General features: G+C 41.5%; 1 protein-coding gene across 1 annotated transcript; it reads left to right on the top strand.

Moving 5' to 3' along the window:
* The first annotated feature begins 13,022 nt into the window (after positions 1–13,022).
* Positions 13,023–24,143, top strand: LOC110524579 (regulator of G protein signaling 5). Its single transcript, XM_021604378.3, has 5 exons — positions 13,023–13,522; positions 15,999–16,112; positions 17,271–17,332; positions 21,968–22,134; positions 22,243–24,143. Exons 1-5 carry the CDS (start codon positions 13,479–13,481, stop codon positions 22,402–22,404), a joined length of 549 nt encoding a protein of 182 aa, XP_021460053.3. The 5' UTR covers positions 13,023–13,478; the 3' UTR covers positions 22,405–24,143.
* The last annotated feature ends 483 nt before the right edge of the window (positions 24,144–24,626 follow it).

The raw sequence follows: 24,626 nt of genomic DNA, 5'->3' as shown, positions 1-24,626 counted from the left end.
AAAAGACCTGAGACTGGGACGGAGATTTGTCTTCCAACAAGACAATGATCCAAAACATAAAGCAAAATCTACAATGGAATGGTTCAAAAATAAACATATCCAGGTGTTAGAATGGCCAAGTCAAAGTCCAGACCTGAATCCAATCGAGAATCTGTGGAAAGAACTGAAAACTGCTGTTCACAAATGCTCTCCATCCAACCTCACTGAGCTCGAGCTGTTTTGCAAGGAGGAATGGGAAAAAATGTCAGTCTCTCGATGTGCAAAACTGATAGAGACATACCCCAAGCGACTTACAGCTGTAATCGCAGCAAAAGGTGGCGCTACAAAGTATTAACTTAAGGGGGCTGAATAATTTTGCACGCCCAATTTTTCAGTTTTTGATTTGTTAAAAAGGTTTGAAATATCCAATAAATGTCATTCCACTTCATGATTGTGTCCCACTTGTTGTTGATTCTTCACAAAAAAATACAGTTTTATATCTTAATGTTTGAAGCCTGAAATGTGGCAAAATGTCGCAAAGTTCAAGGGGGCCGAATACTTTCGCAAGGCACTGTAAGTTGAGGTTCCTTAAGTAATACAGGTGGTGCGATTCCTGTTTCTTACCCTGTATGCTTGGTTTTGGTTCTTGCTCATGATTGCTACTGCAATAAACAGCATCAGTGCCTACCAAATATACAGTAATTACAGTTCAAGTCGGAAGTTTACATAGACCTTAGCCAAATACATTTAAACTCAGTTTTTCAGAATTCCTGACATTTAATCCTAGAAAAAGTCCCTGTCTTAGGTCAGTTAGGATCACCAATTTATTTTAAGAATGTGAAATGTCAGAATAATAGCAGAGAGAATGATTTATTTCATCACATTCCCAGTGGGTCAGAAGTTTACACACACTTAATTAGTATTTCGTAGCATTGCCTTTAAATTGTTTAACTTGGGTAAAATGTTTCGGGTAGCCTTCCACAAGCTTACCACAATAAGTTGGGTGAATTTTGGCCCATTCCTCCTGACAGAGCTGGTGTAACTGAGTCACGTTTGTAGGGCTCCTTGCTCGCACACACTTTTTCAGTTCTACCCACAAATTTTCTATAGGACTGAGGTCAAGGCTTTCGAATACCTGGACTTTGTGGTCCTTAAGCCATTTTGCCACGACTGGAAGTATGCTTGGGCTCATTGTCCATTTGGAAGACCCATTTGTGACCAAGCTTTAACTTCCTGGCTGATGTCTTGAGATGTGGCTTCAATATATTTACATAATTTTCTTCCTCATGAAGCCATCTATTTTGTGAAGTACACCAGTCCCTCCTGCAGCAAAGCACCCCCACAACATGATGCCACCACCCCCGTGCTTCACGGTTGGGATGGTGTTCTTCGTCTTGCACACATCCCCCTTTTTCCTCCAAACATAACAATGGTCATTATGGCCAAACAGTTAAATTTTTGTTTCATCAGAACATAGGACATTTCTACAAAAAGTACAATCTTTGTCTCCATGTGCAGTTGCAGACCGTAGTTTGGCTTTTTTATGGCGGTTTTGGAGCAGTGGCTTCTTCCTTGCTTAGTGGCCTTTCAGGTTATGTCGATATGGGACTCGTTTTACTGTGGATATAGATCATTTTGTATCTGTTTCTTCCAGCATCTTCACAAGGTCCTTTGCTGTTGTTCTGGGATTGATTTGTACTTTTCGCATAAAAGTATGTTCATCTCTAGGAGACAGAACGCGTCTCCTTCCTGAGTGGTATGCCGGCTACTTGTCCCATGGTGTTTACTTGCGTACTATTGTTTGCGCAGATGAACTTTTTCACTTTTTGTTACGTTACAGCCTTAATTTAAGATGTATTCTATTGTTTTTATTCCTCATCACTCTACACATAATACCCCCAAATTACAAATCAAAAACAGGTTTTTAAAATACAGAAATATCACATTTACATACAGTACCAGTAAAAAGTTAGGACACACATACTCATTCAAGGGTTTTTCTTTATTTTTTACTATTTTCTACATTGTAGAATAATAGTGAAGACATCAAAACTATGAAATAAATATATGGAATCATGTAGTAACAAAAAAGTGTTAAACAAATCTAAATACACTACCGTTCAAAAGTTTGGGTTAAAATAACATCAAATTGATCAGAAATACAGTGTAGACTGATAATGTTGTAAATGACTACTGTACCTGGAAATGGCAGAATTTTTATGGAATATCTACATAAGCCTACAGAGGGCCATTATCAGCAACCATCACTCCTATGTTCCAATGGCACGGTGTGGTAGCTAATCCAAGTTCATCATTTGAAAAGGCTAAATGAGCATTAGAAAACCCTTTTGCAATTGTGTTAGCACAGCTGAAAAATGTTGTCCTAATTAAAAAAGCAATAAAACTGGCCTTCTTCAGAATATTTGAGTATCTGGAGCATCAACATTTGTGGGTTCGATTACAAGCTCAAAATGGCCAGAAACAAGTACCCGCAAAACACCAGTCTAAACGTCAACAGTGAAGAGGCGACTCCAGGATGCTGGCCTTCTAGGCAGAGTTCCTTTGTCCAGTGTCTGTGTTCTTTTGCCCATCTTAATCTTTTATTTTATTGGTCAGTCTGAGATATGGATTTTTCATTGCAACTCTGCCTAGAAGGCCATCATCCCAAAGTCGCCTCTTCACTGTTAACGTTGAGACTGGTGTTTTGCTGGTACAATTTAACTTAGCGGGATAAAATTAGACAACATCCTGTTTGAACGAACTTTACCAGTAACCTTTGGGACTTCTTTGTCTGCGTGTTGAACGGGACGGGTGGATTACTGAACTCAATGACACCTACTAAACGGACATTTGGGGAAATAAAGGACTTTATCGAACAAACCGACCATTCATTGTGTAATTGGGACCCTTGGGATTGCCTACAGAGGAAGATCTTCAAAGGTAAGTGATTTATTTTATCGCTATTTATGATTTTGTGACGCCTGTGCTGGTTTGACTTTTTTTTTTTGTGGGGCGCTGTCCTCAGATAATCGAATGCTATGCTTTCAACGTAAAGCCTATTGTAAATCGGACAACTTGGTTCGATTACTAAGATTCTAAACTAAAGAACCGTGTATGACACTTGTATTTTCATGAATGTTTAATTTTACAATTTTGTAATTTGAATTTGGCGCGCTCCTATTTCACAGGATGTTGTCGAATTTTATCCCGGTGTTTTGCGGGTACTTGTTTCAGGCCATTTTGAGCCTATAATCGAACCCACGAATGCTGATGCTCCAGATACTCAACTAATCTAAAGGCAGCCAGATTTATTGCTTTTTTTAATTAGGACAACATTTTTCAGTTGTGCTAACATAATTGCAGCAAAAGGGTTTTCTATTGATCAATTAGCCTTTTCAAATGATAAACTTGGATTAGCTAACACAACATGCCATTGGAACACAGGAGTGATGGTTGCTGATAATGAGCCTCTGTAGGCCTATGTAGATATTCCATAAAAAAATTATACAAGTCATTTACAACATTAACAATGTCTACACAGTATTTCGGATGAATTTGATGTTATTTTAATGGACAAAAAATGTGCTTCTCTTTCAAAAACAAGAACATTTCTAAGTGACCCCAAACTTTTGAACAGTAGTATATTTTAGATTTTAGATTCTTCAAAGTAACCATCCTTTGCCTTGATGACAGCTTTGCGCACTCTTGGCATTCTCTCAACCTGCTTCATGGGGCAGTCACCTGGAATGCTTTGCAAGGTATGCCTTGTTAAATGTAAATTTGTGGAATTTCTTTCCTTAATACGTTTGAGCCAATCAGTTGTGTTGTGACAAGGTAGGGGTGGTATACAGAAGATTGCCCTATTTGGTAAAAGACCAAGTACTATTATGGCAAAACCAAATAAGCAAAGAGAAACAACAGTCCATCCGATGAGAAATTGTGTCCAAACCTTTGACTGGTCCTGAAAGTATTCAGACCCTTTACTCATTACTTTGTTGAATTTCTCTCATTCTTCTCTACAGATGCTCTTAAGCTTTGTCAGGATGGATGGGGAGCATCGCTGCACAGGTATTTTCAGGCCTCCAGAGATGGTCGATCAGGTTCAAGTCCCTGGCTTGGCCATTCAAGGACATTCAGAGACATTTCCCGAAGCCACTCCTACGTTGTCTTGGCTGTGTGCTTAGGGTCGTTGTCCTGTTGGACGGTGAACCTTCGCCCCAGTCTGAGGTCCGGCAAGCGGTACCGGAGCGCCAAGTAGGACCAAAAGGCTCCTTAACAGCTTCTACCCCCAAGCCATAAGACTGCTGAACAATTAATCAAATGGCCACTATTACATTGACCCCACCCCCCACCCCTCCATATGTTTTGTGCACTGCTGCTACTCACTGTTTATTATCTATGCATAGTCCCCTCACCCCCTACCTACATGTACAAATTACCTCAACTAACCTGTACACCCGCACACTGACTCGGTACCGGTACCCCTGTATATAGCCCCGTTATTGTTATGTTATTGTGTTATTGTTTTATCATTTTTTACTTTAGTTTATTTGGTAAATATTTGTAACTCTTCTTGAACTGCACTATTGGTTATGGGCTTGTAAGTAAGCATTTCACGGTAAGCTCTATACTTACCGTCAAATCAAGTTTGATTTGACTGCTCTGGAGCAGGTTTTCATCGAGGATCTCTCTGTACTTTGCTTCGTTCATCTTTCCCTCTATACTGACTAGTCTCCCAGTCCCTGCTGCTGAAAAACATCCCCACTGTCACGTTCTGAACCTAGTTCCTTTGTTTTGTCTTTTGTTTTAGTATGGTCAGGGCGTGAGTTGGGTGGGTTGTCTATGTTAGTTTGTCTATGATTTTCTATTTCTGTGTTTGGCCTGGTATGGTTCTCAATCAGAGGCAGTGGTCAATCGTTGTCCCTGATTGAGAACCATATTTAGGTAGCCTGTTTTCCATTGTGTTTTGTGGGTGGTTGTTTTCAGTCTTTGTGTGTCTACACCAGACAGAACTGTTCCGGTTGTTTCTTTGTTGTTTTGTTATTCAGTGTTCAGTTTACTTTATTAAAAAAGATGAACACGTACCACGCTGCGCATTGGTCCTCACCTTCTTCCACCCAAGACAGCCGCTACAGAACCACCCACCACCAAAGGACCAAGCAGCGTGGTAACGGGCAGCAGCAGCATCAGCGGCCGAAATCGCAAGACTCCTGGACATGGGAGGAGATTTTGGACGGCAAGGGACCCTGGGCACAGGCTGGAGAATATCGCCGCCCCAAGGCTGAGCTGGAGGCAGCGAATGCCGAGAGGCGGTGGTATGAGGAGGCAGCATGGCTGGAAGCCCAGGAGGCAGCCCCAAAAATGTATTGGGGGGACACACGGGGAGTTTGGCTAAGTCAGGTAGGAGACCTGAATCAACTCCCTGTGCTTACCGTGGAGAGAGAGGGACCAGGCAGGTACCGTGTTATGCAGTGAGGTGCACGGTGTCCCCGGTGCGTGTGCATAGCCCGGTGCAGTACATTGCAGCACCTCGTATCGGCCGGGCAAGAGTGGGCATCGAGCCAGGCGCCATGAAGCCTGCTCAGCGCATCTGATCTCCAGTGCGTCTCCTCGGGCCGGTGTACATGGCACCAGCCCTACGCATGGTGTCCCCGGTTCGCCAGCACAGCCCAGTGCAGGCTATTCCACCTCGCTGCACTGGCTTGGCTACGGGGAGCATTCAGCCAGGTAGGGTTGGGCAGGCTCGGTGCTCGAGACCTCCGGTGCGCCTCCACGGTCCGGTCTATCCGGTGCCGCCTCCACGCACCAGCCCTCCGGTGGCAGCCCCCCGCACCAAGCTGTCTCTCAGTCTCCTTCCTACAGGTGCTCCCGCCTGTCCAGCGCTGCCAGAGCCTTCCTCCTGCCCAGCGCTGCCAGAGTCTCCCGTCTGTCCTGAGCTGCCAGAGTCTCCCGTTTGTCCTGGGCTGCCAGAGTCTCCCGTTTGTCCTGGGCTGCCAGAGTCTCCCGTCTGTCCTGGGCTGCCAGAGTCTCCCGTCTGTCCTGGGCTGCCAGAGTCTCCCGTCTGTCCTGGGCTGCCAGAGTCTCCCGTCTGTCCTGGGCTGCCAGAGTCTCCCGTCTGTCCTGATCTGCCAGAGCCGCCAGTCTGTCCTGAGCTGCCAGAGCCACCAGTCTGTCCTCAGCTGCCAGAGCCGTCAGTCAGCCAAGAGCTGCCAGAGCCGTCAGTCAGCCAGGAGCTGCCAGGGCGTGGGGCGTGAGTTGGGTGGGTTGTCTATGTTAGTTTGTCTATTTCTGTGTTTGGCCTGGTATGGTTCTCAATCAGAGGCAGCTGTCAATCGTTGTCCCTGATTGAGAACCATATTTAGGTAGCCTGTTTTCCATTGTGTTTTGTGTTTTGTGGGTGGTTGTTTTCAGTCTTAGTGTGTCTACACCAGACAGAACTGTTCCGGTTGTTTCTTTGTTGTTTTGTTATTCAGTGTTCAGTTTACTTTATTAAAAAGATGAACACGTACAACGCTGCGCATTGGTCCTCGCCTTCTTCCACCCAAGACAGCCGTTACACACACAGAATGATGTTGCTGAGTTTGAGTTTGAGTTTATTTTTTATTTTTACAGGGACAGTGCACATTTATCAACATTTCAGTAAAAGTGCCGGTTTTAGCCAGCCGGCTAATTTTCAACCGCAGTCCCTGGGCAGGTTATTAAAAACAATTACAATATAGACCATAGCAGCATAGAACAAGCAATACATAGCAACATAGGACAAGCAAGACATAGCATACAGACAGAGCAACATAGGACAAGCAAGACATAGCATACAGACAGAGCAACATAAAACAAAAAGCAGCAAGACAAAATTCATAAAAGCAACAAAGTGTTACCACCATGCTACCACCATGCTTCATCGTAGGGATGGTGCCAGGTTTCCTCCAGATGTTATGCTTGGCATTCAGGCCAGAGAGTTCAATATTGGTTTCATCAGACAAGAGAATATTGTTTCTCATGGTCTTAGTCCTTTAGGTGCCTTTTGGCAAACTCCAAGCGGGCTGACCTGCCTTTTACTGAGGAGAGGAAGTTGTTGAAAGAACTCAATGATGATCAATGGAAACAGGATGCACCTGAGCTCAATTTCGAGACTCATAGCAAAAGGGTGTGAATACTTATGTAAATAAGGTATTTCAGATTTCATTTGTAAACATTTCTAAAACCTGTTTTCACTTTGTCATTATTGGCTATTGTGTGTCGATTGATGAGGGGAAAAAATAACTTCATCCATTTTATAATAAGGCTGTAACGTAACAAAATGTGGAAAAAGTCAAGGGCTCTAAGTACTTTCCCGAAGGCACTGTACATCTCTATAAAAATGATCTTATAGAGCCACTTAAAACCCTTTAGACTGACACCGTCCTTTCATTTGTGGTGGAAACAAATTTTTCTCTCAATGAGGATTCATTTATTTCTCTAAGGAGAGGAATGATAACTCACATATCTATTTATCTCCTGGCCTGTATTTAGCTTCGGGTACACTTGCATAATGGGAAAGAGAGAGAGGCATTGTAATTTAAAAGCAAATCATTTTAAGCAGGCGGGTTCTCCGGAAAAGCCTTTGCAAATAAACCTCCTTTATCTAAGCAATTAATGGTGCTGTGGGAAAAGCCATTTAATTTCCTCTCTCTTCTGGCCTGTGATAGCATTCTGGAGAAACATGACACCTCTGTAGGAATCCATCCAGGCCTGCCTGTCCTGGGTCAAGTCCAGTCCAGTTTGGAACAGTTTAAAAGTGTTGAGATCACTGGTGTAGCTCACATGATCATGATCATCTTCATCTTTTTCAGTGTCACGCCCTGACCTTAGAGAGCCTTTTTATGTCTCTATTTGGTTTGGTCAGGGTGTGATTTGGGTGGGCATTCTATGTTCTGTTTTCTATGTTTTTGTATTTCTATGTTTTGGCCGGGTATGGTTCTCAACCAGGGACAGCTGTGTATCGTTGTCTCTGATTGGGAATCATACATAGGCAGCCTTTTTCCCTTTTGTCTTTGTGGGAAGTTGTCTTTGTTAGGGGCACTATAGCCTTTGTAAGCTTCACGGTCGTGTTTGTTATTTCTTGTTTTTGTTGGCGACATTAACAAATAAAAGAAAATGAACGCTCACCACACCTTGGTCTCATTCCGACGACGGCTGTGACAGAACTTCCCACCACAAACGAACCAAGCGGCGTGGTAAGGGGGAGCAGCGACTTCAGGAGGACTGGACATGGGAGGACATCCTGGACGGCAAAGGATCCTGGACATGGGAGGAGATCCTGGCCAGAAGGGATCGTCTTCCATGGGAACAGGTGGAAGCAGCTAGGAAGGCGGAGGCAGCGAGTAAAAGGGCCCAGCGTTACGAGGGAACACGGCTAGCACGGAAGCCCGAGAGGCAGCCCCAAAAAATTATTTGGGGGAGGCACTCCTCGTGTCTCCTCGCGTCTCTTCAGCCCAGGATATCCTACGCCGGCTCTGCGCACTGTGTCTCCGGTGCGTCTGCACAGCCCAGTGCGTCCTCACTCCATCACTCCAGTGATGATCCATGGCACGAAGCCTCCAGTGAGGAGTCATGGCATGAAGCCTCCATCGACGCTCTCCAGTCCGGAGTCCCCAGCGAGAGTCCCCAGTCCGGGGCCCACAGCGATGGTTCCCAGTCCGGGGCCCGCAGCGATAGTTCCCAGTCCGGGGCCCGCAACGAGGGTTCCCAGTCCGGGGCCCGCAGCGAGGGTTCCCAGTCCGGGGCCCGCAGCGAGGGTTCCCAGTCCGGGGCCCGCAGCGAGGGTTCCCAGTCCGGGGCACGCAGCGAGGGTACCCAGTCCGGGGCACGCAGCGAGGGTTCCCAGTCCGGGGCACACAGCGAGGGTTCCCAGTCCGGGGCACGCAGCGAGGGTTCCCAGTCCGGGTCCGCAGCGAGGGTTCTCAGTCCGGTATTTTCAAACTGCGCATTTTCTCTTAGACTCATGGCAAAATGTGTAGAATAGCAGGAAAATAACTCTAAACCAACAACATCTTCACTCGCCCTCATTGCAAAATGACTAAAATAGCATGAGATTAGCTATAAAACCGCACATTTTTCTCTCTGCTTGGAAATTGCGGGTTTCCTTGCTAAACTGTGCTACGCCACTGGTGGAGATAGCATTGGAAATAACAACGTGATTCAGAGGAGTTGGGTTAAATCAAATCAAATTTATTTATATATAGCCCTTCATACATCAGCTGATATCTCAAAGTGCTGTACAGAAACCCAGCCTAAAACCCCAAACAGCAAGCAATGCAGGTGTAGAAGCACGGTGGTTAGGAAAAACTCCCTAGAAAGGCCAAAACCTAGGACGAAACCTAGAGAGGAACCAGGCTATGTGGGGTGGCCCGTCCTCTTCTGGCTGTGCCGGGTGGAGATTTTAACAGAACATGGCCAAGATGTTCAAATGTTCATAAATTACCAGTTAAATCCTTTCCTTGGCATCCCATTTGGTTTCATTGATCAAGCCTAGTCTCCATTCCATTTGTTTCATTCATACAGGCTCCATGATGATGCTTGTTCTATGGTAATCTGCTTTATCAGCCTCTCTTGCTGTTGACCTTTGCCAAGGAGGAAGTAAAACGTCAGAGGGGCAGTCTGAGAGCCGCGCTAAGGCACTCAAGGAGTCATAACAAAGCACAGAGATTACAGCAGGATTGGTGCTCTGTAGTATTTTTGGAGAAATGTCAATGTGAGATTACACTCGCCTTCCTGTTTCGTCAAACACTCTGGCACCAGGAAGCCTGATATATTCTGATTTCCCAGGAAACCAGTGATTATGGCAAATACCATGGCTTATTGCACTTAAACGACCAAATAACAACATGATTAGTCATGTTAAGTGGAGATGGGAGATTTGAACGAGTCTTCCATTTTTGGAAAAGGGTCTTAGAAATTATAACTGGACAACTTGTTCTTTCTTCAGATCCCTTAGAAGTGAGGTGATTTTAGAAATAGTTCTATTGTACTATGCAATTTCCACGCAGGGGTTCTGCCTACTCTCTGACGTGTGATTGGAATGGCATTCCAAATATTGTACCAAGATTAAAGTCAGATTTCATCCAAACTGAAATCAATAACGCGGTAATAAAACATATGCCCTCATTCACATGATGTAACCGAAGTTCAGATCCCCTGGTGCCAACATTACAGTTATTGAATATTCATCTTGGTGATAGAGCGTAATGTGAGGGTTGAAATACATGGCCTCGCTTTACATTACAAAACCATGTATTTGCTAGTTTAACTAAAACTACCATGTAGTACATAGTTAATATGTAAATACAACATTTGTAGTACCACTTATTCATTACGACCAAATAGTTAACGCATCTGGACCATTTTTTAGATTCCTGTCTAATTGCTCTAAATATAAGCACAAACTGTATGTGAAATGACAACTAAAACAATGACATCCCAGCCATTGGGGTTGCACGGCAGTGTTTTCCCTTGGCAGACCTTTCTTTGGGTCATTACATCCCTAAGCTGAGCATAGAGCATATGTCCATGGAACAAACAAACTGCCCGGCTGCCAACTGGTCCATGTTTATTTGAACTGCATTATAACGATCATCTTTGGCAGTTTGGGCTTCCAGTAAAGTCTGTAATCAAAACAAAGCTTTTGTGGTTTTGTATGCTTACATGGTCTCTGATCCGTTACCACTGATGCTGCTGCCTAGAGCACACAAACACTTTCCAAACATGTTAGCTTTTGATGGAGCTGCCACTAACAGAAAGTTATTTTGCTTTTTTTCTCAACCCCCATCTGCCTGACACAGTGCTGCTGTTCCACTGAGGCGGGGAAAATGTATTGTTTACCATGTCATCAAGATAAGACGAGCTGCTTGGTGCCCCTTTATGGTCCACTTGAAAACATGCCAGATGACATTCTGTTATCAACCATACTGAACCAATATCCATGTCTTCAGTTTCCATTTCTACAAACAAATGATCTGTCAATAGTCCAATATGTCACTGTTGATGTCTGGGGGTCTATAAATTAGATCCATAGCCTACATGTTCTATAGACAACACAGCACGCAAGGAGCAAAGACAAGTTAGCAAGTCTCAACGAATCTGGTCAAAATACAAAATATTAATTATTTGTTTTTGTAACTAAGGGGAAAACGTTATCAAGAAAGTTTGATATTTCAATAGAACAATGTTAAGGCCCTTGTTTATGTAACTGGTGTGGTCCTGGTTTGTCTGGGACAGGAACGGCACCTTCTCCTATTCAGGAAACTGGCCTCTGTTTTCTGTGCGCTCTCCAAATATCCCTCCCTGCCAAGCAGCCTAGTCTCTATAGCATGGCTACCGGCTGTAAATCATGTTCCATCGACCAGAGAATGGTATTGTTTTAGTTCCTGTCTTGGATCCTATTCAGAGATGCTCTCCAGCATCTCTGAGCCAAATGAAGGGTTCTCTTTTTTTCTTTGTACACAGAATGTTCTTCAGACAGTAGAAGGATCAGACTGTATGTCATGTTTACTTGTTCTTTGAGTATCATGAGTGTGTAATTGCAATTTTCCAAGCTTGTTCATCATTTGTTTTTGACATTTGTTGTATTTTTTCCCCCATGTTCTTCTCAGAGGATTCCTCACATCAGATTTGGAGGGATTGTTTACTTTCAATGAACTGTAAACATGCAGATGAAGCATAAATGGTACCAAGGGACTGATTTACTGCATTATGGTAATTTGTTCAAAGCAACTAATGGTTAACATTTATTGAATATATGTTGGACTTGTGGCAATTTAACCTCTAAAATGCCAGCACCATGATCCAACCAACCATGCTGATGTCAACCATGGTTACTGTGTGAGAAGTTGTCACAATTTACATTGTTTTATTTTATTTAACCTTTATTTAACTAGGCAAGTCAGTTAAGAACAAATACTTATTTACAATGACGGCCTACCAAAAGGTCTCCTGCGGGGACAGGGCCTGGGCTTAAAACTAGTGTCTAGTTTGAGACGCCTCACAAGTCCTCAACTGGCAGCTTTATTAAATAGTACCCGCAAAACACCAGTCTCAACGTCAACAGTGAAGAGGCGACTCCGGGATGCTGGCCTTCTAGGCAGAGTTGCAAAGATAAAGCCATATCTCAGACTGGCCACTAAAATGAAAAGATTAAGATGGCCAAAATAACACCCACTGGACAGAGGAACTCTGCCTAGAAGGCCAGCATCCTGGAGTTGCCTCTTCACTCTTGTAATAATTGTATATGAACAAAAAATCACTGTCTCTAACTCCCATATGGATTAGAAGGTTTGGTCTTTCACCTTGTTTTCTTAAATGGCTGTAGATGGGATATCTGTGACTAAACGTTTCCTATTTATAGCTAATGATGTTTGCTTTGTGTGATGGTTGAAAAGGCCTAGCATACATTGCGCAAATAGTTCATGTTTATCTGAAAACATGTTTCTCCAGCTCCACTGGAGTTTGGGCTAGTCCTGGGACTGCAGTCTGCAGTCTATACTCAAACTTGAATTCACAACTGTTTTTTCTAACTGAGAAAGATAATCAAAAGGAACTAGAACACTTTATTTAAAGGTCCATAATAAATCATGTATAAGGCATTGACAGTTTGCTCACCATTTATTAAATCATTACGCCAACATTTGTAAATATTAGTATGTTAATTATTCACACATATATTTATATTTCCTTAAACATCCTGTTTTGTGTGATAATTGTTTTACCAGGTACCACAGGAATGTCTAGCAATGGCATGCCCATCTTTCATCTTTCTGTATTTATAAAGTATAGATAGAGTTCACTTTAGATTAGGGACTGCAAAAATACTTTACTAATGATTAGTAAATGGTTTATAAATGTGGGAGTAATTATTAATAAATGGTGAACACAATTTATAAATGCCTTTTTGTTATTAAGGACCTTTTAAATAAAGTTTTACTAAAGTGATCTTGATTTGCATGTTAATAAAAGGGATACTTTCAGATTTTGGCAATGAGTCAGATGAACTCGTGGATATACTTTTCATGTCTCTGTGTCCAGTATGAAGGAAGTTAGAGGTAATTCCTCGAGCCAATTTTAATAGAGTTAGCACAATGAATGGAAGTCTATGGGTATCTGCTAGCATGTATTTATCTAATAAATTACTTAACAAATGTATCTTTCACCACTTGATCAGTGGCTGAGTTCAGTGCAAATTCTTTATCTTTGTAAATGTAAGAATCTGATCACAAATCTGTGGTTAGGGATTAACCTCTACTTCCAGTTCTAGCAGACCACTTCTCATGCAGTCGACCCTGACTCCTCTGCCTGCAGTCGCAGACATCCGTTTCATTGGCTAATGCTCTTGTCCCAAAGCCAATAGGCTCTCTGTATATAAACTCCCCAAGAGTGCTGAAGGACAAAGTCAAAAAGAAAAGGGACTCTGAATCTTACGGTGGTGGACTCACTCAACAAAACATCAAAAAGGAAAACTTCATAAAATGTGTAAAGGATTAGCTGCGTTGCCCCAAACATGTCGGATAAGGTGAGATACCAAAAGCAGTATGCTCTTCTGTTTCTCTGAAAGGGTCATCTTTCCTATTTTTGCCTGGAATAAGCCCAGAGAAACTACATTCAAAACTTTTATGAGTTGATTTCTTAGTCAGAAAATGTTTGACCTATATTCAAAATCTGATTTCTGTATTTATAGTTTTTTATCATTTTGTAAAAATGCTGAGATGTTTTTAGTATGGTTTAAATTATTGAAATATGGTGTATAGTAATCTAGATTATTATGAATATCGTTTGCTCTTCATTTTAAGACAAGTGGAAAGTTTAAAGTTGATTTAAATACTTGATCAAACATTTTTAACTGTCCAAAAAGTTTCCAGTTGCAGATATAAAGGTATTGTTTCATGATCTTAATACCTGAAGGATAGCATTATGCTGACTGTATTCCCATTTGCAGCACCAACTCAGCTGCAGGTCAATTGCATCCACATGCAAGACAGGAATATTTAGCCAAGCTGAAAAGCAAAACAGAGGTTCACTATCTGCTCTTTGTCATCCTCTGGTCATGAATTTATAAAACAGCATAAGCAGCCAAATGGGAAAGCGGAATCAGTATGATATACTGCCCTGTTCCAGTTAAATGGGTTGATTTAATATAGTATTCATGCATATGATGAATACTTCTATATTGAGTTATGGATTTCCTAAATCAGACTATTATCTGGATAACTATTTTTCTGAAATAGTAGGAAGTTCATAAATAACTTATGGCAATAACACAGGGCTGTTTTTCAAACAGGCATTCCCTGAAAGCCGCTCATCAGTCAAGCAATTAGAACAGTTACCAGTTGATCAAAAACCAAAAATTTAAGATGCAGTATATTATCCTTTTCATGGGGGATTTATTTTTTAATTACACATCGTTACTTGGAGATGTCCTAAAAAAAAGTTACCTAGACCAATGCTACTAACACGTCTAAAAATCGTAACACATTATTTTCTTCTTCATGTGGGCTATCCTGATTTAAAACGTCAATGCCCTGAACTCCTGGGCAATCTCTTAATTACAGCTCTGGTTAGAATGAATATTCTGTAGAAACCCATGGAAATGTGTGGTCTGTCGTAGTTAGGGTTGAAAATTACTGGAACTTTCAATAAATTCCTGGGTTTTCCAGAAATTGCAGTTGAAAGATCCCGGAGATAGGAGGGAATAAGCAGGATATCTGGAATCCTCCAACCAGGATTTCTGGAAAACCAGGGAATTGATTGAAAGTTCCTGGAATTTTGCAACCCTACCTGGAATCTATACTCTTAGAAAAAATGGTGCTATCTAGAACCTAAAAGGGTTCTTTGGCAGTCCCCATAGGAGAGCCCTTTGAAGAACCCTTTTTGGTTCCATGTAGAACCCTTTCACCAGAGGGTTCTACGTGGAACCCAAAATATTCTACCTGGAACCAAAAAGGGTTATATCTGGAACTAAAAAGGGTTCCTCCTATGGGGACAGCCAAAGAACCCTTTTGGAACACTTTTTTTCTAAGAGTGTAGATGTAGTTGGGTGTCAGCCCCGGTCAGGAACAACAAGGTCTGTCTTGCTAACAAGAGGCTGCACGTGTGTCTGCATGTGTGGCTGTGGTTTTAGTTGAGCCCATCTATTGATCGCTGACTACATGGATCGATGAAAGTAACAAAGAGGAATCAACTACGTGAGGCTCACCACGTCATACATTATTGATCAGACTTTGTTTTGTTTAGTTGTCTCTGCTGTTTTTCTAACCTGAGTAATGGGAGCAGTAGATAATGATAAAGGTGGGTATTCTATTCAAAGTATTTTTGGTTTAATCACTTAAATGTCCTCTTTGTAAAAAAAAAAAACATTTTGATTATTGCCTTTTTGCAAATGGCAAGTAAAATTGTTAGTGTGTTATTGTGTCCACAAAATATTGTGGACACTCTCTTTAAGTTTGAGATGGCTTAGAAGTGAGTATTTTGATTATTATTATTAATAGTTAACATAATAAGCTGATTGAAGATTAAAATGAAAGTTATATTATAAAAATGACGTAACCTTTTAGCCCTTTTACATGTTATGATTACATTATAGTGTAATCTAACTCCTGACACTGTGCCATTGAAAGCAAAGGCTACATCACAGGACCTCTACTAATGGGTCTGATTCATCTGAGGATGTGTTTGTATTATCCTGGGTCTGACAGGGTACATTTAAGATCCAAATAAATGAATGTGAAGGCCTAGTTTATGATTAGTCCCTCCTTTTTGAGGTTGGGTATGTATTTTGCTCTGTTGCTGATTGCTGTTCAACTTGTATTATATTGAACTTTATTGATTAGTTATAGCTATCTGTGTCTCACTTGTTTTTTCTGAATACAATCTGCATTAGCCAAAGTCATTACTAGTGTTGTTATACTGTTCTAACTCATGAATGTGTGCCATTTAAAACATTACAGCATCCTCCTAAATGGCCTTATTTCCACATGACTTTCCTTTCTTAGGGCTAAAGAGATCAAGTCTAAGTTGGGGGTTCTCCTCCAGAAGCCTGAGAATGGCATTGACCTGATCATCCCATACCCAGAGAAACAAGAGAAGAAGCCAGAGAAGCTTCAGAAGTGAGTAGCACGGACCGTCCTCGCACACACAAAGATTAACAGGAACGCATTCTCTCTCGCATGAGTGCGTGAACACACCTTATTGCAACATGGTCTGTCAGTTATCCCAGTTATCAGTTATCCCTGACTCAGATTCAGTCCATTTTCAAGTGATGATTTTACTTCAAGTGCTCCTCAAAGGAGTGAAACGTTTAGGCCTTACTCTACTTCAAACAGTGTCAAATAGACAATTGTAAATTGCTTCCATGATTTACTGCTTGGCTTTCATCTCCAGATCTGACTTAGAAAGAGAGGGAGAGCCTGTCAGTATGCACGTTAGCCTCATAATTGATAGCCGTGCATGGACAGAGACCATTGCATGTACTGTATCAAATGAAGAGTTCAAAGGTTGAGACATCTCCATCCCAGGCACTAGAACTGACCAGACCAAGATAATGGTTGCTTATCACAAAAATGTATATACTGTACTATATGTGTTCAGTCTCTACAGTTTATCATGCACTACCTTCTACAGGGAAATAATCAGTTGTATGTATGATTACAGAAAGTGAGTGTTGAAGGAAGAGGAGAAAGAGAATGCAGTGGAGAGAGAATGTGGAGAGAACATCCTGTGAAGTGTCACTGTGATGTTTACATGTTAAATCATCTCCAAATTGACCATAAAAGCATTGCATACTGCGGCTGTGTCTTCCACTTAATTGCGTAACCTCTGACATAATGGATGTTTGCAAGCTATTTCCCCCACTAGCTCAGTAGAACAGCCATCAATAAAGATGAGATGCTGAAGGGCTCTCTCTCTGACTAGTGTGTGTGTGTTAGAGGGAGGGCAATCAAGGACCTCAATGACCTTACATGGAGCAGTATGAAGAGGCTGTGAGTGACAAACTTCTGACCCTGGGGTTAAAACACTCCGGGTGGGATTCTCTGAATCCAGCTGTTAACAACATGGCCTTCTGATAATGGGCTGATGAAGATGAATAGGCAGGAAATATGGTCCAATCAAAGGCTAATGTTGTTTGGGCTTTCCAGTAGATAAGTTCTTCTCCTTCTTTGGTTAGTAAGGACTGACCGTGCTCATTTGCTTGTCTCATGTTAAATCAAGTTTACGGTGATTGACTATAATATGTGGGTGTTGTATTGTGTTTGTGTGTTGTACAGGCCCATTCCTGAGGAGGCTTCTCAGTGGCGTGAGTCCCTGGACCATGTGCTGACCAACAGTTGTGAGTATGCTCAGATCTACAGGCATGCGCACACAAACACACACACAACAAATAAGTCCTTACGAAAAGCCATGAGGTCTTGTGTAAAACTATATATTTCTTCACCCCATCATATTAAAAACTTTACGAGTCATGCCAAATACAGAGCAGACAGACTAGTATAATATTACAGTAACTTTGATGGTATTGATTACAGTAACTTTGATGGTATTCACTCTTGTTATCCAGAGAAGTAACGTTTCATAATCCATCTGTGGGCATAACGTCTATATTGTGTAATAAATTAAACCTGCGTCTAAAATTAAACTGCTGGAAAATATGCCTTCCTCAAAGGCCTGGTCTAAATGTTCCAGTGTGGTGCATTCCTCCAGGGTGTGTGTGTGTGTGTGTGTGTGTGTGTGTGTGTGTGTGTGTGTGTGTGTGTGTGTGTGTGTGTGTGTGTGTGTGTGTGTGTGTGTGTGTGTGTGTGTGTGTGTGTGTGTGTGTGTGTGTGTGTGTGTGTGTGAATGCCAGGAATCTCTCCTTACTAATAACATACATAACTATTCTGACCCATTGACTTTTTCCACATTTTGTTACATTAAACTTATTTTAAAATTGATTAAGAAAAAATAGTTATTTTTCCCCCTCATAAATCTACACACAATACCCCATAATGGCAACCCAAAAAACAGGTTTTTAGAATATTTGGAAAATGTATAAAAATAGACCCTTTACTCAGTACTTTGTTGAAGCACCTTTGGCAGCAATTACAGCCTTGGGTCTTCTTGGTTATAACACTACAAGCAGTGTACAGCTATTTTCAGGTCTTGATTGGGTTCAAGTCCGGGCTCTGGCTGGGCAACTCAAGGACATCCAGGTCACTCCTGCATTGTCTTGGCAGTGTGCTTAGGGTTGTTGTCCTGTTGGAAGGTGAACCTTCACCACAGTCTGAGCTCCTGAGCTCTCTGGAGCAGGTTTTCATCAAGGATCTCTCTGTACTTCCATCTTTCCCTCAATCCTGACAAGTCTCCCAGTCCCCCCCACTCAAAAATATCCCCACAGCATGATGTAGCCACCACCATGCTTCACCATAGGGATGGTGCCAGGTATCCTCCAGAAGTGATGCTTGGCATTCAGACCAAAGAACTCAATATTGGTTTCATCAGACCAGACAATCTTGTTTCACATGGTCTGAGAGTCCATTAGGTGCTCTTTGGCAAACTCCAAGTGGGATGTCATGTGCCTTTTACTGAGGAGTGCCTTCCATTTGGCCACACTACCATAAAGGCCTGATTGGTGGAGTGCTGCAGAGATTAACTTCCTTCTGGAAGTTTCTCCCATCTCCACAGAGGACCTCTGGAGCTCTGTCAGAGTGACCATCAGGTTCTAAGTCACCTCCCTGACCAAGGCCCTTCAACCCAATTGCTCTGTTTGGCCGGGCAGCCAGCTCTAGGAAGAGTTTTGTTGGTTCCAAACTTCTTCCATTTACAAATTATGGAGGCCACTGTGCCTTGACACAATCCTGTCTCGGAGCTCTACGGAGGCTTCCTTCGACCTCGGCTTGGTTTTTGCTCTGACATGCACTGTCGACTGTGGGACCTTATATAGACCGGTGTGTGCCTTTCCAAATCATGTCCAATCAATTGCATTTACCACAGGTAGACTCCAATTAAGTTGTAGAAACATCTCAAGGATGATCAATGGAAACAGGATGCACCTGAGCTCAATTTTGAGTCTCAAAGCTAAGGGTCTGAATGCTTATGTAAATAATAAATATATATATATTACATTAACATTTGTAAAACTTCCTAAAAACCTGTTTTCACTTTGTCATTATGGGGTATTGTGTGTAGATTAATGAGGAAAAACATTTATTTAATCAATTTTAGAGTAAGGCTGTGATGTAACAAAATGTGGAAAAAGTGGGTCTGAATACTTTCCGAATGCACTGTACATGTGTAAATCATATATTCATCTGGGATCAGATATGTACAGTGCTTACATACATATGTACATGATTTAGTGGGTTGTAATGGTACCACATGCTTTGATGTTAGTGCATGGTAGTAGCCTACACACACACACACACACACACACACACACACACACACACACACACACACACACACACACACACACAACCATCAGATTCACCCAGTGGTGCAACTCCTCTGAGCAGACCCATCAGTCTCCTCTCCAGCAAAACTCATAGCTTGTAGAGTAGCTATGAAACGATGAGAGGTTAGGGATGTTATTGTAACATCCCCAGATAGAGCTCAGCTCAAAATGAAAGTGATTAATAACCCGGGAACTGGAAACTGCTGTGCTCTGATTATCTAATGAAGAACTTTGACATTAATATTACAGTTAATATGGATTCCCCCTAGTTTCCCTCATGGGGTTTAAATAGGTGTTGTTCAATGTTCTATATTTATTCTCAACCAAATGCTCTACTGTATTACTGCAAACAGTCATACAGCCACATCACTTACTCTAAAGTGTTATGTTCCACCAAGACAAACTCAAAATGTCGCTCACAAAGGGACCTAACAAAAAAAATTATTGACAAAGAGAAAGGCATTCAAAAGGGGTTCTGAAAGGCACCCATGTGGGTGCCCCCTGAAAGTTGGCAAAGCACCTAGTAAGGGGTTCTGAAAGACACCCACCATGGATGCCCACTTGGATGGCCTCCGGAATGACCAACTGAAAGAAAAACCCACAACAAGTTAGGATAGAGAGTGAAAACAATATGGAGCAAAACAAACATGGGAAACACCAAAACTCTGGCTTCTTTCAAACTTAAATAAGGTGTGCTCGAAATCGCATCACAGCTGACATAAAGTGCAGCTCTCCCCAACATCTCTCATGCGCAACTGGAGCACTCGGCCAGCCACTCCTAAATAGCACCTGGGCCAACACAGGTGAAACACCTTCCTACTAACGAGATGGCAACCAGCACAGGTATAACACATACTGACTGACGAGGGGACACCAATCGGTGCACCCTACGTGCTAAACGTGCTAAAGTTCAACCTCAAAATATAAATGGAAAACCCAAATCCTGTAATAAAAGCAATATTGTAAAATAGGGAACTAGTAGTTGTAGGGGCAGAAATCTTGCAGGAGGCAGACTGTTCTGTTGCAGAAGCTATGCTTTTACGTTCAGGTGACGATTGTGGTCTAGACCCACAATCTGAAATATTTACAAAATAATAAAATGTACATTTACTTAAATGAAAAGAAATGCCTTGCAGGCAACCTGTCTATTCCATAAAGACTCAGGTTGGGGTATACCAGGCTTACATAAGCCTCCCCTTACAACTACCAAGATCAGTCTGCCAAAGAAGCCAAAACCAGGAATTTAAATTCTCTCTGCCCCTCCCTGGGACAGTCGAAATGACAAATAAGCCACATACTGTAACTGGTGTTAAATGCAAAAGGCATAGGCCTAGTTCAAAATCTTTAATCACATATTAGTGTTAAGCAAACAATCAAAATCAGAACTCATTCATAAAGGAACTTCATTTAATTCACAATTCACACTCATTCATAATATTGGCGTCCTGCTGGAAGCCCATGAACACACCTGCGCGAAATATCTAGGTAGCTACCTCCTCCTTGACTCAAGACTAAGCTACTACCTTGCATTCAGGCAACCTAGCTAGCTAGCTACACTTCAAACTCTAGCCCTCTAGGGATATCAGAAAATGTTAGCTAGCTAGCATTTAGGTTAGCTTAGTTATTTAACTAGCTAGCTAGAGAAAAACGTAACCACCAAGTCATGTAAAATGTGCCAAATAATTGATTTCCTCACATCCGCTAGCTAAATTTCTTTCTCAAACAGGTTTCCACTTATTGGTTCCTCAGTTTCCCCGTTGCCCCTCTGGCGCCAAAATCTAAATGAACATAGGACCTTTGAACCACTACCTGAGTGTTCCTTCATTTGCTAAATTGTATAAATGTTAGTTTGTGACATTGGAGGGTGTGGTTAACAAAACAAATAATTTCCTAATGTTTGTTTTGCAGTTTGAGTTTAAAAAAATAATTTGTTTGTTCTCCAAAACTTCTCTTGAAAATGTTTATGGCCGCCATGCACTTCCTCTACATTTTAATTTAGACATGAAGTGCTTCCTGTGTGGCAATGATACATGTACAGTTTCTTTTCACATTCAATGTGGGAATTCTGCCTGGCACCCACAAGTGTACACTAAAGACCATTTGACACAAATGAGGAGCTCCAAGAACTAACCATCAAACAATCACATTTGATGGAAATAAATAAAGTGAAGTGGCTGAATCAGGATGCTGGTTATTTATTTATATATAGTCATGCCCAGTATAATGTTCTCAATTCAGCAAACACTTTTATACAAATTGACTCACAGCAACATATATTGAGGATTAGCGGGCCATGTAAGAATCCAACCCAAACTCTGCTGTTGTAAACACTGTGCTACTGTACCAACCACATAAGCTATCGGAGCTAGTCCTATCACATCATCTAACAGTTTAAAACAGAGGCACAGTGGCAGTTTGTCTCTGGAATTCAGGTCTCATGGGAGATGTTAGAAGATTGGTGCAATGCTCTCTGTGTGGCAGGAAAATATGGGACCACTTGTTCTCTCTCTCTTTCTCTATCTCTTCATCTCCAAGGTGGCCTGGCCATGTTCCGTAGCTTCCTGCGCTCTGAATTCAGTGAGGAGAACATTGAGTTCTGGGTGGCCTGCGAGGACTTCAAGAAGATCAAGTCTCCCATGAAGATGGCTGTGAAGGCAAGGAAGATCTATGAGGACTTCATCCAGACCGAGGGACCCAGAGAGGTGACAGAAAATGTGGCCATCAAATCTGTGGTTGTATTTGTTGTGGAAGCCCAGACTTACCTTTGCCTGCCTTTCTGTGTCTCTTTCTCGCTCTCTTCCTCCCTCCAGGTGAACATTGATCATTACACCAAGGATGTGACCCTGAGGAACCTGGTTGATCTTTCCCCGGGGACCTTTGACCTGGCCCAGAAGAGAATTTATGCTCTGATGGAGAAGGACTCCTTTGGCCGCTTCCTGAGATCTGAGCAGTACCAGGAGCTGGTCAAATAAAGAGATGATCACAGAATAAGGGTCAATTCCAAACCAATTGGATGTCATTTGAAGTGGATGGAATTAGGCCTTTTTTAAATAATTTGATGCAATTGACACAAGCGAGACTGCAGTTTTGATAACTAAGGGCAATCATAAAGATTTCTCATTCTATACCAACTTAAATCTATATTTCAAATGACTTCTATATTTGTCTTATCTACCTGCAGCCAATCAAAATGTCACATGTCAATTCAAAAAGTAAAGAGTGTGGAACATGCATTATGACAGTATTTGTTAAATGAGAGACAAACAAACCACCAATCAATTAAACAGTGATTTAAAGAAATACATTGGAAAATCACAATCTCTTGGGAAGATTTACCAAAGGTCACAAATATTGCAGACAAAATCTCCCGCAATCATTTTGTCCCATAGTCTAAATAAAAAGGAAGATCCTAGACAGACAAATAGACACACCATATTTGTACATCATAGCTTTCCCAGAAAAAAAACTGAAGTGGCTTTCAGAGTTTCTGGAGAGAACAATCTGACCTCTGTCTTGAGACTCTTAGTGGCACATCCAGTACCCATCAAGTGTTCTAAATAGGGGAGAACGGGTGAGGGACTTGGCCAACCTAGCGTTCACACAGCCAAGTGATAAACAGTTTAAAAACAACAGACATAGAGACCAAGTGTCTTGAGTAGCTGTGAGTTGGCTCCAACGTGCTCTCAGGCCATCCTTGGGATCAGTGGTAGGCAGTTTGTTCAGTGGTTCACGGGCCACTGCATTGTAAGTTGCTAAAATGGGAAAACCAAGTAGGGGTGGATCTCAGAAAAGAAAATAACTCAGTATTTTCTCCAGATAATTATTTTTTACCCATTTGAACTAAGTAGGCATAAATTATTCAATTTTAGGTCATTTCAGCCATTCATTTCACCTACAGATGGTCATGAAGCAAAGGAGATGAGGAAAGGAAACACGCAATACAACAACATTTTAACGTTTAGGCACTTTACTAACTTAACCGAAGAGAAAGATATGCACTCAATTATTGACTAACTAATCTCATCCGGTATTTCAATACAGCTTTCGGCATTTCTGTTTGTCACTAACCATTCACTATAATAACTAGCCTTCACACCTTTTATAGTCAGAGAAGTATATGGTTTTGAGAGTGGAGGTCTTTGGTTATGCAAAGGTTCTCTCAGTCCCATGTAGCAATAATATATCACTACCTTACAGTGTGTTTTTATAATGCTCTTCTGTGTTTTTATGTATTTAAGAAGTGCAGCTGTCATAGCCATATCATTGAAGTACTATTACACAAATACTCAATACCTTAATAAGTCCTTATTGTTGCCCAATACAGCATTATTTGACTTTCTGCAACACTGCAGGTCAGGAGTTGACAATTGTGGTCATTTTAATTAACTGATTTTCCCATTTATTTTCACTTGAAGCTAAAGTGACAAAATGTTAGATCACATACTTTGTAATCACTTGACATCATATAGTAATTTAAAGTTTAGTAACAATACCAACACAAAAAACATGTTTCTAAAGTGGCATTGATAAGGGTATCCAGTTGCATAGATTGGCCAATCTACTGCTATTGCCCAAGGTGTCATGCCTTTAGTGAAAACACTTGATGAAAACATCAGTAAGGACTTATGTGGTGCTAAGTTAATATCTGACTCATACAGTCTGTGCATGTATTATTTGTAGTCACCCACATAAAAGGCATCAATACATTAAATTCCTGAAGATGTATTTATTTTCTATGTAAATACAGTATCTACCAGTATTTAGTAGTATTTGTGTTGATTAAGTTATTCATGACTACCCCATTGGAATTAATGGGAGTTGTGGCCAAGAGAGCACCAGGGTCCAGGAGAATCTAGGAGAGGTCTGTCTTTTCATTGTCATAAAAGAGAAAACATCTGACTATCTATTGTCACTCTGTTTTTATTATCCAATATCGGAGGATTTTTTCCCATTTTTGTGATCACAAGTTTATCATGAACTGAAAACATCTCTCAACGTAGTACCCAAGAGAAGGCATACTCAAGGATTACACATGCACATCTTATAAACACCAAGTGTTTCATGATAAGTAACTATGTGTCTTTGTGTGATGACATAAGGGATATTTATTAAACAGATACATACATATACAAAAGGAATAAAAAACCCAAATAACCATTTAAAAGCTTGAGCATGATAAAGCTCATTGAAAATA

The sequence above is a fragment of the Oncorhynchus mykiss genome, chromosome 5, assembly GCF_057628025.1.
Source record: "Oncorhynchus mykiss isolate SJ-2025 chromosome 5, ASM5762802v1, whole genome shotgun sequence".
In the NCBI taxonomy this organism is placed as follows: Eukaryota; Metazoa; Chordata; class Actinopteri; order Salmoniformes; family Salmonidae; genus Oncorhynchus; species Oncorhynchus mykiss.
Note: the sequence above shows the minus strand (reverse complement) of the source record. Positions and strands in the feature narration are given on the sequence as shown.

Coding starts and splice junctions, on each gene's coding strand:
- LOC110524579 (XM_021604378.3), top strand. CDS start 13,479: ATGTGTAAAGGATTAGCTGCGTTGCCCCAAACATGTCGGATAAG. Junction 16,113..17,270: donor AAGCCAGAGAAGCTTCAGAA/GTGAGTAGCACG, acceptor TGTGTTGTACAG/GCCCATTCCTGAGGAGGCTT. Junction 17,333..21,967: donor CCATGTGCTGACCAACAGTT/GTGAGTATGCTC, acceptor TTCATCTCCAAG/GTGGCCTGGCCATGTTCCGT.